Source organism: Tursiops truncatus, chromosome 1 (genome assembly GCF_011762595.2).
Source record: "Tursiops truncatus isolate mTurTru1 chromosome 1, mTurTru1.mat.Y, whole genome shotgun sequence".
Classification (NCBI taxonomy): Eukaryota; Metazoa; Chordata; class Mammalia; order Artiodactyla; family Delphinidae; genus Tursiops; species Tursiops truncatus.
In genome coordinates this window covers 131,828,591-131,842,087 of record NC_047034.1, presented here as the reverse complement: position 1 = coordinate 131,842,087, position 13,497 = coordinate 131,828,591, and the positions used below count along the sequence as shown (strand labels likewise).

Here is a 13,497-nt window from a genome sequence, read left to right as displayed (position 1 = left end):
TTAAATACAGTGGTGAAGCAAGCAAACATTTTTCTAGTTTCACAAATATCACAGTCAAGCTTGGTAGCTGATATCATGGAAATAAAGAAAATAACATAGGGAATATATATATAAGGAGAGATGAGTACAGATGCTGGAGAACACCAGTATTTAAGAGGTGGACAAAAGAAAAGGAACAATCCGGAGAGGATGATGGTTTGAATGGATGAACACTCAGGTTTCCCCCTCCCAAGTCCTTATGCTAAACGAAACTAAGTTTTCAAAATAGATTGGTTGCTTTTTCCGGTGGCAGGATTAAAGTACGTTCACATTCACTCTGTTCAGAAATTCATTTTAAGTCATCCTTAAAATAAGGAATTTCACAGGTTGGAACTGAAACAAGTATCAGCCCGCAAGCAAGTGACGCAGACAGAGATGAGCAAGAGCTGGAGATCAACCCAGATTTTCCCACTCAGTTCTGAATTTCCTTGCTATTGTTATATGGGTCTTAAGTCAAACTTAATGTACGTTGTGGTTGGATTTCCTTTGTTATGGTCTGTGGGATAAATGTGATGTTAACATTGTCACAGTAGAAAGAGATATTGTGCTGTTTTGCCAAGACTTTGTTAGAAATATTTATTTATTTATTTGCTTGTTTATTTATTTATTTATTTTTACTTCTCAGTTCTTTTAACCCAAGAGACAACACCTCAGGCACTTACCAAGTAGAAGTCAACTAAATACCTGGGTGTGGGTTGTTTTAAGAGATGAAATTTCTTAGGCCCTTCTTCAAATGAATTTTGCCTTTTTAAAAAATTGTGGTATATATACATGATTCTGTTTTTCTTTTTTTTATTAAGATATAATTGGCATAAACATTCTATGAGTTTCAAGTGTACAACACAGTGATTCAATTTGTATGTACTGCGAAATGATCAGCCCAATAAAGTCCAGTTAACATCCGTCACCACACATCGTGCCATTTTATTTTAAAAAAGCAAGTTATGATTATTGTATATTCTAAAAATTAGAGCCGCTTCATCTAAAATATCATAGATTGTATGTTTGATATCAAAATTGACTGAAAATTGTCTTTTAATTCTCAGCCAAAACATGTTTCTTATGCAAAAGTCCAATGTAACCAAAAGAAAAAGAATAATTTGTAGGTCCCTTTATAATTCTACAAAGCATGGTGATTTTTTTTGTATGTGTTTATGTGCATGATATTTAACAAATTTATTGGTGCATAAACTATGCCACAGGTAAACTTGCTTCCTTTTAGTAGTGGGCGAAATCTTGCTTTTATCAATAACATAAATCTTATTTATTGATTGTTTGTTGTACATTCAGACTAGTCCTATTTCTTACATTGTGTTTCTTAAAAGTATGTTTCTTATTTCAAAGAACACTTATTTAAAAAAAAAATCCCTTCAGCCCACTACTTTTCCTTGACCCTAATTTTAAAGCAGATTACACTAGCCCTATAAACAGATCCCTCAACTAGATGCTACCTGTGAGACTCAGAATCAGAAGACTTTGGAGGCAGAGAGGGAAATGACATTCATAAATTATGTATTCCTTGCCATTTATAAATATGTTCCTGTATATACCATAAAAATAAATAAGCAGTTGACAATTAGATGTAATATCAGATATCTTAAAGGAAATTATATCCAGCAAAAATAAAGCAGATACAGAAATCAAAGAGTAAGTCATTTTGAACAATTAATTTATTATCTTTTCTCAAAAAATAAGGTTCAACCCACCCCTCCACAAAAAACTCTTGTCTCAAAACAAATATAAAGTTTTATTTGTGCTCAGAAGAATTTGTGTTTATGTTTCAAGGGTTGGGGCTTGTCTTTTGCAGTCTGACTTCTTAAGGATTCACGCTATGGTGCCTGTAGAAATGAAGGGGGAACATCTTTAAATCTTGTTTGGTTTGAAGGAATGGATAGCTAATCCCGATCAGATGTTTCTTTAGAGAACAATGTTTAAAAACTGTTAGGGAATTTAGCTATCCTAGCTGATTCTTAGGTAGGCTGTTTTCATCCCGGTTGTGAAGGTCTCAGAGGTCAGCCAAGGTAACCATTTATTTTAAATCGTCTTTTGTTTCAGATTTCCTGTTGAACTTTTTTTTTTAACCATTTCAAAAATCACCCAGTTGTTGTGTCGTAGCTTTCCATAAGCTCCAGATTCAAAGATTCAAACCAAAAAACCATCTACGTAACTAAATGACTCTACCCTCCTACGTGACTCTAACTAGAGCAGAACATGAAATTACACTTCACATTTTTTGATCACAATGAAACTAATACTTGAAATTCTCTTGTCAGATGTCTTCTATTTATGACACTTCGCTTCTTTTGTTTTTGTTTCCCCAGGACATTTGGGCTTCCAGGACAGTTTTGTCACATCAGGGGTTTTTAGTGTGACTGAGCTAGTAAGAGTGTCACAGAGTAAGTATAATTTTGCTTTGATTTGGTACAGATTTGCCTTGGGTTTGTGCTTACCTTTTGCCTAGGCCTCCTAAAGACATAAATACCTTTCAGAATCTCCTTTTCATACTCCCACTGGAAGAATTTTGCCACGTAGTTTGTTTGACAGCCAAGAATTTAAGTCAGGAAAAATTAATATCATTTTAATGTGAGACACAGGGAAAGAACTGAAATCCTGAGTGTCTCACATAGTCCCTAGTCTACAGTGTGAACCTGTTTTAAAAAAATTGAGGCTTCCTGGATTTCTAAGAAATTCTGAGTTTTAAAAGAATTTGTTTTTGACCTTTAAAGAATGCTAATGCCCTTAGCATGAGTGACACCGTGCAGCATGATCATTACCAGCTTGTCAATAATCACCAACAACAGTGAATTAAGAGTACCTGTCACCACCCTGTTCCATTGATCAAAGGGTCATTGATTGTATTTTTGCTATGACATAATCCAGACAGTCCAAGGAGAAAGTATAGGATTCTCCCGCTCCCTCCCTCCACCCCATGTAAACACACACACCCCCCCACACACACACTCTTTGTTTTTATTTAAAACCATACCTATATTACCCACAAAAACATCTTTGTTTTTATTTAAAACCCTACCTATATTACCCACAAAAACATCTTTGTTTTTATTTAAAACCCTACCTATATTACCCCTGAAACTAACATAATGTCATACATCAATTATACTTCAAAAAACTAATAATAATAATTTTCATCACACTTCAAACAACTTTGCAGGCCTTGAAAAGATCATAGGCCTTAGGCATTGTGCCTATTGTGCTTAATGGATTAAAATAAAAGTTTCTGGCTAACATTAAAAAAGTGTATCTACAATGACTATGGTGTTCTAGGTCCCAATACCAAGGAAAATTATACTAAATATTAAAATTTTATTTTTATTTATTTATTTATTTTTTTTGCGGTATGTGGGCCTGTCACTGTTGTGGCCTCTCCCGTTGCGGAGCACAGGCTCCAGACACGCAGGCTCAGTGGCCATGGCTCACAGGCCCAGGCACTCCACGGCATGTGGGATCTTCCCGGACCGGGGCACGAACCCGTGTCCCCTGCATCGGCAGGCGGACTCCCAACCACTGCGCCACCAGGGAAGCCCTAAAATTTTATTTTTTATCCCCCTTCAACTTCAAAATACCACTGGTGGATAAAATTTACATTGTTGAAATTGGTTTCAAGCTGCATCAAATTCTTTGTGGAATGAGGTGGAGTAAAAATAAATATTTTTATTTCAAGTTCATACCCTCCATTCACTGTATTGCAGTCTTGCAAGCTTGACCGAGTAAGCAAGTCAATCTCATGACAAGATGTCAGGTCAAGCAAGCCCAGCCATCCCGATCTCACAGGCTCAGGTTCTTGTCTGTTCTTATTTCTTAAAAATCCAGAAAGTGGGATACAAGGTGTGGGCAGGGGATCTGAGGGTGGAGGGAGAGTCTATCCGCCAAGCACTGTGCTAGGCTTTCATGTATGTTACATAAAATTAATCCTTGGAATAAACATGTGAGATTAAGAAATTACTCTCATTTTTACAAATGAGTTAAATCGAGGGTCTAGTTAAGTCATTTTTCCAAAGTCAAACAAGTGGGTAAAAAGTTAAGCTAAGTCTGTATAGCAGTGCAATCTGTACTCTTAGACTAGCCCAAAGGAACTTGAAGAAATCTACAACCTGAGACTAGACAGGGAAAACAGCAGGCAGGTAACCATGGGTGTTAGAATTCTACAGTCGGGAACCCTTGGTTAATGCTGGGATGTGCTGGTGTAGGGGGTCAGAACCCTAAAGAATGAAGCATTATGAGCAGCGAGGTATGACTTGGAATGGCGAAGTTGTTGCCATATGATGAAGTGTGCTTAGAGTACCAACCAGCGAGCTGGAGAGAAGATTGCCTTGTTAACTTGGAGGATACGTACTGCCCTAGCACAGCCGATGACCCAGTTATTTGCCGTAGACAAATAAAAATGCATTTGTATGTATATATTTTTACTTTTTTAAGATCTTTAAAAGGTGATCATCATCGTACATTTTTCTTGCAATTTTAATAATAAGAGTAATATAGAGTATATGTATTAGAGTATAACTGTCCTCATGACATTACTGGGGCATATATTCATTCACAGAGCCCTTACTGGGATCTAATCATAGTCTTAATGAGTGAAAAGAAAACCCTTTTAAGATTGGTGCACAAGACCTTTTTAATTCTACCCTTGCTGCTGTAATACTTACATTTAGTCTTCATTACCATCAGTGTCCTGAGGCCTGGGGGTTTGCATGTGAAGGCCTTCACTGCTCAGAACCATCCCCAGAATCTCATCCTTCTTCCACTGTCTCTGTGTCCCTTTAAGGTCTTATATCCCAAGCCTTATCAGTTCCAAACTTGACTAGATTTCCATTCAGTCTACCACACGTGGTTGCCAAGGGAATTCTCAACCTTCCTTCGAGATTGCCAGGGGGTATGGCTGGACCACACACTGAATCTACAGAGGGACCTGGTTTGTTTCCTGTCCCTGTTTAGAGGGCTGTGTTGCTGATGCCTGGCATAGCGAGCATCCTTCGGCCCTTGAATGCTTTTCGATTCTGTACACTGCTGTGTAATTGCTCTAGGACTCACTCACACATGCCCTCATGCTGACTGCAACTGTTTGGCAAGAGTGGGACTGGGCTGCGTCAGCTCAACCATGGCTTCTGGCCAAACTGCCATCCAGAGCCCCCTCCCTCCTGCAGATCTTTAATCCAGGTTTGTTCAGGGTCTGTGTCTCGAGATTGCCTTGGCTGATGAGGGAAGGGTCCCCCAGCTCGTGTTTCCTCACCCACACACCTTTCTGAAAGATGTAACACTCAGACCGTATGATGGAGTCAAAATCCTTAACCATTACTTATGGCACTGCCCACCTCCCCACATTAGAAGAGCTAAGCATCCATTCTAGAGGTGCAGTGGACACTTTTTCCAGATAAGTGGAGCTGGGGTGCGTTCTGTAACCTTGAGATAGAAATAAGCTAACTGGCATGTAAGTTGATTAAATGCATGACGTTAGCCCTGGTAGGAGCATAATGTAACCTATGAAAAATTACAGTAGCCAGCATTTATCAAGCAGACACCAAGTACCAGGCACTGTGCTAGGCACCATTCAGTCCTCCCATGGTTGCTGTTATTGTCCCTTTTTATAGATGAAGGAGTCGGTGATGCTCAAAGTTAAGAAACTTGCTCTTTTCACTCTACTGTACTCAGCTAGCTGCCTGTAGACATTTTTGTCATGACCTCTCCTATAACTGCATTATAGAACTAAACGATCCAAAGATTCTGTGCTTTTATTAAATTATCATTTCTTATGAGAGTTGATAAACTTTTCAATTGTTAATATGTGCATCGAACAAAACGTTTACATGATTTTCAGGTAAACCAAAACAAGTAAAATACTTAATTACAATTTTTTTCCTGGATTTGTTTTCAGGTTTGATTTTTTTTAATGAATAGACTTTCAATATCGCTTCCTCCCCAGTTTCCTCTATGATTAACATCTTTTGTCAGTGTGGTACATTTATTATAATTGGTGAACTGATATTGATACATTATTATTAACTCAAGTCTGTAGTTTACATTAGGGTTCATCCTTTGTGTTGTACATTCTATGTGTTTTGACAAATGTTTTACAGTATCATACAGAATAGGCTATTACAGTATCATATTATTACACTATTACAGTACCATACAGAATAGTCGCACTTCCTTACAAATCACGTGTGCTCCTACTACTCATTTTCCCACTCCCCCAACAAGTGATCATTTTACTCTTTCTCATAGTTTAGCCTTTCACCTGGATGTTTCTAATGGCCTCAGTGTCTTAGAATTTCTTCCACTGTGCTGCACATTTCTTCTTAACTTCCTCCTGTCTATCCCTGCCCCACCCAGTCCCCCCAGTCACACCTGGGACCACATACGTGGCCCAGAAATTTCACACTAATGGTGGCCTCAGCTTGAAAATTTTCCCTCTTTCTGGATCTTTCGAATTCAGTTTTTAAATTTGCTAATACAAATATTGACATTCCCGAGGTTTCCCGTTCGTTTCTGTTTTTAGTTTTCCTCCTTTCAAATTTAATAGAGGAGGGAGATGCTATTTCAGTATTTCCTCATGAGGATTCACTGAAATAACTGTGCTAAGTTTGTTGATTATAATCGTGTTACTACAGGGTGGCCATGGCCGAGAAACTCAAGAGAAAGCTGCTGGCTTAGCCTTGCACATTCAGAGGTGAAGGGTCAGGCGACAAGGTTGCTTGACATGAAATCATCCTCCTCAGATGCCCGGGGCTGTTGGAATCAGGGCCTCCTGCTGCAGTCTCCCACCAATTCCCCTCTTACCCTTACCTTCTGCCTGCCTACCTTTTAATTTTTTGCATCATCCAGACTCTGTGAAAGGCAAGAAAGGAGAGTTCTGTTTCTCTTAGCAGCAAAGAGAGTACTGTAGCATAAAAGTAAATGTATATTCATTCTCCTCCTACCTTTTCCTCCATGTGCTAGGACCATCTGAAAGTAGTTCTAGTTATTTATTACTTTGTTCCGGGGGAGGGAGGGCGACATACAGACCACTAGACACGTTGCCAGAGAGAGAGAGAAGTCTTCTCTGCTCTGGGGGAGGGGGTTTATAAGTGCTAACGATGAGGTTCAGAATCATTAAAGTTGCTTTAGCATAACACTGTGAGGAAAGAGACAGGAACCATCTGTTGAAATGGCTCTTACATGATGCTGCATTTTAAAACAAAGCCTTCTAGAAGCATTTTCAGATGGGTCTCTTTCCCATGAAGTTGCTACAAAGAGAGCCCACTCTACTGGTGGCTAAATTGATGCTGCTTAGATAGCTCTCTGTCAGCACCCTCTCTTGTTTATTTTGCACCAGTGTTTTCCTCAAAGTGTGTGCTTTTGAGGCTGTCAAATATCCTTCCTGGTATGCACCCAGAAAATCCTCCCGAAAAAATCCACTACTTCTGCCCATATCCTTCTAAAGTGCTGACTCTTTTATTTGAAGTTGGTGGAGTGACTCTGAAACCTTAAATACTTCACTGGGAAAGAGGAAAACCGCAAATACACACAGGCCATTGTGACTCTGGCCTGACGGGTTCTAATTTTCTAGCAGTGGTTTGTACACCCGAGCTGGCTGCAAGGGTTAAGTAAACTTCGTGGCTGGGTATGATTTCATGGCCCTGGAATTTTGAAAAGCCAGGGTTCTCAGCACACTGTGGCCAGCCTTAGAGTCTTTGGGTGTGAAAACCACTCTCAGTTACCCAGACTGATTTTGGGTTCCTGTTGCATTGCTGCAGAATCTATTAAAATCCAGCAGCTGAATCGTCCTGGCTCTGCCACAAAGCTAGGCTGCTGGGTGGCTACAGGATTCCCGAGTTGTTTGTCAATGGAGAGTGGGAGTGAATGGAGCAAGGCATATGCCTCAGCCTGGCATGAGGTGGCACCCTAGTGGCTGTTTTCTGCCTTAGAAATGTGCACTCTTTCTGGATTCTCACACGAGAATTGTCATGAAGATCCAGATTGCAGTTCATTTGTAAAATTCTCTCTGAAGTCTCTAGGTCCTTTGTGTGTCTCTGGGGGCCCATATCCACACCCTTGGATTTTCTGACCAGCCATTTAGTAGGAACTATTGTCAATAGTCTAACCTGCCGTGATGGTGCTACTACAGCAGAATTAACTGGGCTCCACGGTGCAATAAGGAAACGAAGATCTTTGGTAGGGACAAGCCCAAACGTGAAAATTACGAAACGTTCCTGCAGAGAAGGACTCATGAGGAAACTGGTGTAGGATAAGGGATTCCGGATGTCCCGGTCCTTTGGGATGCCGTTTATTTGCCAGATTTTAGGTCTCTGTTGTGGAATAGATTTGAAACTTTCTTTTCTGAATAGGTGGCCTGTTGGTTCACCTTTGATCACGGCACTGGAAATTATTTTTAAAAATAAGGTCATATTCTTACGCAAGCTCTCCTTTCGAAAGAAACCATTTGGGCTCGAGCATTAAAGGAAGAAACAAAAAGATTATAATAAAAAATACACTGCAGCCCTAGCATGAACAGTGGCTGTGACCTTGCCTCTTGTTTGCCATTATACAATTCAATGGCAGTCCACTCCAACTATGCTCTCGATCAATATCCTATTAAAGCAGCACAAAACGTCTCCATAAACTTAGTGGTTAGCTATGTTTATAAATGGAACTCGGCATAATTAGATGGTCAATAGCAGGCTCTACTAGTAATTTTAAAATGAACATCACACATTTTCTATCTGTAGAAGTCAATGGCACCTCTTCCAGAGTAAGGGTATCGTGTGCAGCAGACAAAAGAGTAGGAGTCCCTTTAAAAAAATCACAATGCCTATCTCCAGAATGCAGTTTTTCAAGAAAATCTGTTACATTGTGGAATAGAAAATACTGATTGGCCCTATATACTTTTTCATTTGCCTGTCTAAGCCACCTTATTCTGAATATATTATGACATTGCAAATGTTTTATTTTCTAGTTTTAATCAACCCCTCATGGAGAGGTAAAATAATAAATATTGCCATACTCTTAGGAAGAAAAATACCAGTCTGGCTGGCTTAATTTAGTGGGTTTCCTCTACTATAATTCAATAAATTTTCAAAATAAATACTGAAATTGAGTTACTTCAAAAGGATGTTTTGTTGTATCATTTTTTTTCTTTTAATTTTCTTGACATATTTGGGGTGAATATTTGGACAGTAAAGCTGGCAACAAATGAAATGAACTGGCAGTAGCAGAAATTTTCGTCAACTACTCTTTCTTCTGAATCCCGGCTCACAGTATGTGTGGCCAAACATGATATTTTTTTCTGTCCCACTCTCCTCACCCACTAGAGAAAGAGCCACGTAAAGTAGAAGGTGTTCCCACCCTTACCTACAAATTGAAATGTGCATATACCTTGTGTTTGGTGTGGGCTCTGTCAGCCGTGTTATGACCACCGTGTCGGCTGAAATTAGAGCTATGATAAGAACAAGCTTATGACATCAGCAGACCCATCAGCCAATGCTGTGCATGAAGGTCTTGTCCTTTCTGTTACACTCATACCCCCACAGGCTTCCTGGTTAGAGCTGGCAGTGAGTTTTCATAGCAAGATTTAGAGGGCCTCTTGTTTTCTTTTCTTAGCTGAAGCTCCTACTAAATTTACCAGACTATGAACATTTTTATTGTAAAGGTTTGACTCAGGGAGAAGCAAAACACATAACACCTTGATGTACATACTATTTTGTTATCACGATCTCTTTTCATATATTTGTCTATTTCTCATCTTTTCTAGGTAATTTTTTCTTTGGATAATTTATAAAATCTATATGCAAGATGGCATAATGGTATCATAAAATAGTCCAGGATAACAGATTTGGGGATCTGGCCTTACCAAGTGACTTTTGGCAACATTTAACCCCTCTCAGATGTGTTCTCCTGATAGGTAACCATCATTTATTCAATCAGCAAAGATTTATTAAGTACCAGTTGTGTGCTGGATCTAAGTCTGAGTGCTGGAAATATCGATTTCAGAATCGATAGCTAGTGGGAAGCAGCCCCATAGCACAGGAAGATCAGTTCGGTGCTTTGTGACCACTTAGAGGGATGGGATAGGGAGGGCGGGAGGGAGACGCAAGAGGGAGGAGATATGGAGATAATGTGTATATGTATGGCTGATTCACTCTGTTATAAAGCAGAAACTAACACACCATTGTAGAGCAACTATACTCCAATAAAGATGTTTAAAAAAAGAAAAAAAAAAAACACCTTTCAGGAGTGTTTCAAGGATGAAGTGAGAAAATGTCAAGAGTCTAGCACATAGTAGATGCTCAACAATGGTAACTACTATGATTATTATTGAACAAAGCCTCTGTCCTCGATCTTTCACTCAGCAGATCCTTGAGTTGACCACACTATCAGCAAATTTATTAAAAATGTGGGGGGGGGGGCTTCCCTGGTGGCGCAGTGGTTGGGAGTCCGCCTGCTGATGCAGGGGACACGGGTTCGTGCCCCGGTCTGGGAAGATCCCACGTGCTGCGGAGCGGCTAGGCCCGTCAGCCATGGCCACTGAGCGTGCGCATCCAGAGCCTGTGCTCTGCAACGGAAGAGGCCACAACAGTGAGAGGCCCGTGTACCGCAAAAAAAAAAAAAAAAAAAAATGTGTGTGTGTGTCTATATGTGCTGAGTGTGTGTGTGTGTGTATAAATTAAGAAGGACTGATTTTAGAATTCATGTTCTAAAAATCAATTTATTGCAAGGACCATTCTAGTGACCCTTTCAGAGTTAGTAATTCCAATAGAAAAAGAGCATGCCAATACTAGATCTAATTCATCTGCTTTAGGAAGCCAGAAACTTCTTATTCCACACGTTTTCAGCCAAAGCCTATGTTTCTGCATTATTCTTGGAATTTCTCTTCCAGGGTATAGAATGGATAACAAGATGTTTAAAAATTCTCGGTCTAACATTGACACGTTAACAACTTTTTAAGTGGCCAGCCACACCATGGTTATTTTTATCAGAGTTTTTCGAAGTATTTGGTTCTATAGTATTTGAAAATTTTGCTTTCTCTTACATTATGGATGTAAAAATTCCAGTATGCTGGAGGTCATTACTGCCAGTTGGTTTTTAGTAAATCTTCATTTATGCACTCATAAGCCTCAGTTGTTAAAGAGCAGATATTCATATCCAGTAGGTAACATTGGGGAACTAAAAGGCATTTGGGGGCTTTCCAAAAGCCTGACACAAGAAGACTGCAAATATTATTGAGATTTTGGCTGGAATATATTGTCCTCACTATAACTCTTTTTTTTTTTTTTTTTTTGGCGGTACGCGGGCCTCTCACTGCTGCGACCTCTCCCGTTGCGGAGCACAGGCTCCGGACGCGCAGGCTCAGCGGCCATGGCTCATGGGCCCAGCCGCTCCGCGGCATGTGGGATCTTCCCGGACCAGGGCACGAACCCGTGTTCCCTGCATCGGCAGGCAGACTCGCAACCACTGCGCCACCAGGGAAGCCCCTCACTATAACTCTTAATGATTACAAAGACTGTTGCTGATGACCCTATAGGCATGTCTAGGATGAGATTGAGGGGGTTCACACTCAGAAAAGCCACATACTAGGTCAAATACTGGAAACTGAGTTAATCCAGTATGTGATTGGTGTGAGGACATATTAGCACCCAGAATTTTTCAAGAGATGGAGGAGAGAAAAAATTAAACAGTTCTTGGTGAAAATATTGAGAAGTATTGCAGACAGCTGGATTTGTAGGTTGTTGAGATGGGACTCTGTTGACATAGTTTGGTTTCCTAATTGCTAATGGTCAGATAGTCCCAGTGCACTCTTGGTTAAGGGGCTTATGTTTAGAAGCCCATCCTTGGTTTATAGATCATTGTGGTGAAAAGACCTCTTAGGCTATCATATCTATTCCCTGTCAGAGAAGACTTAATCCCATGGCTGAAGCTGTATCATATACTAAGCGGGTACCACATTTGACCTCAACCAAAAAGCTAAGAAGAGATGATACTCTAAAATGCAGAAAATCAATTTCAGTCCCAAAGGCAGAAGCCACTAATGCAAGAGATCTGTCAGCATCGCTCACCCCGCTGTGGGTTGCTCTGCAGGACCAGGTGTCAGGCCCTTCACCCAGTGAAGCACTGCCTGCCACTCTAAAGACCTGTAAAAACAAAGAAGGAAGGAGGAAGAGGAGATATTTGTTTTGCCAGTTAAGTGGTAGGTGATAAATATTTCTCTATTTAAATCTTACTGAATTCATCTCCCCGGTAACCAATGGTGAAGGAAGGACAAGGAGACAAGAAATGTGGGTTTCCCCTCTGTTTCTTTGGGCAGGTATCTAGAGATATCTGGATTCAAATCCCTGCTCTGTCACATGTTTAGCTGTGTGATCTTGATCACGTTACTTAACCTCATAGCTCCCTTTTCACTTCTAAATGAGAAGAATACAAGTGCATATTCCATGTCCCCATGCAAGGATGAAATGAGATAATTCAGGTGAAACACCTATCCCATTGCCTGCCTCTTAATAAATACTCGGTAAGTACTAGTTCTTCACCATCTTTCGTTAACAAGCTCATATAATTTTAGTTCAACTCAGTAAACATTTGTTGCATGTGAGTATATGAAGCATCCTTCACTGTGTGCTGAGAATACCGAAATAAGTAGGAGACAGTTCTTTCCTTTGTAGAGTAGATATGTAAGTTTACTGAGATCCAGGACTGGACTTTATGGCGATAAAGTGCCTGAATACGCTTTATTTACAAATTGAACTCACAGTAATTATCTATCAAAGATAAACCATCTTCATGGCTCATAGTGGGGAGGAAGAGGGTATCAGTGAATGGTTCCCATTTTCGTAAAAGGAAATTATTGTTTTAGAAATAAAAATTCCTCTATTTACCTTCTTTGCCACCACAAATTTGCATAATCCTTACCCTGTGTCCTCAAAACGTGAATGTGTGGAAACAGTGCTCTGTGTTCGCTGCTTTTGGCACCTAATGCCACATTTCATAATGAAACATTGCTTCAATCTTATAATAGCAGGGAAGTTCATTTTCACCTAGAGGGAAACCCTTGCTTTGGTTCAGTGCCTTTCTTTTATGTTCCATTCTGGAAAAACATACTCCAAGCCTGCATTGGGTCAGAGCTTTCAGAATGGAAGAGTGGGGAAAGGAGATCAGCACACAGTTTACAGACTAGAAATCTGCTTGGCAAAGGAGTTGCTGAAGACCGTGGCGTAGAAGCTGCAGAGAAAGTACCTTTATGATTGATTTGCATTCAAGTCAGACTGACTGCCGTGTGGTCATTTTTCTAACCCATAACTGCTCACACTGCAGCAGTCTGCTATCTGCAGGGTGTCTGAATTATAGCAGTCTATGTCCGTGTTCCCTCTTATACAAATTACTTACACTGGTTTCTTTTTCCATGCAAATTCATCAGTTTTACAGCCCTTCGAAGCCACAGTCAGGAAACTCTGGCCGAGAGCACAAATT

The 13,497-nt window shown here is 40.1% G+C and overlaps 1 protein-coding gene across 7 annotated transcripts in view; it reads left to right on the top strand.

The window, feature by feature from the left end:
• The window catches only part of NFIA (nuclear factor I A), a 401,445-nt gene that overhangs the window by 242,697 nt on the left and 145,251 nt on the right, over window positions 1-13,497 (top strand). For 6 of the 7 annotated variants that reach the window (XM_073789101.1, XM_073789092.1, XM_073789110.1 and 3 more), the window contains exon 4: window positions 2,361-2,435. The exons of the other annotated variant lie outside the window; for it this stretch is intronic. In XM_073789101.1, coding sequence (XP_073645202.1) covers window positions 2,361-2,435 — 75 coding nt within the window. The remainder of the gene's footprint in view (window positions 1-2,360; window positions 2,436-13,497) is intronic. 7 annotated transcript variants of the gene reach the window in all.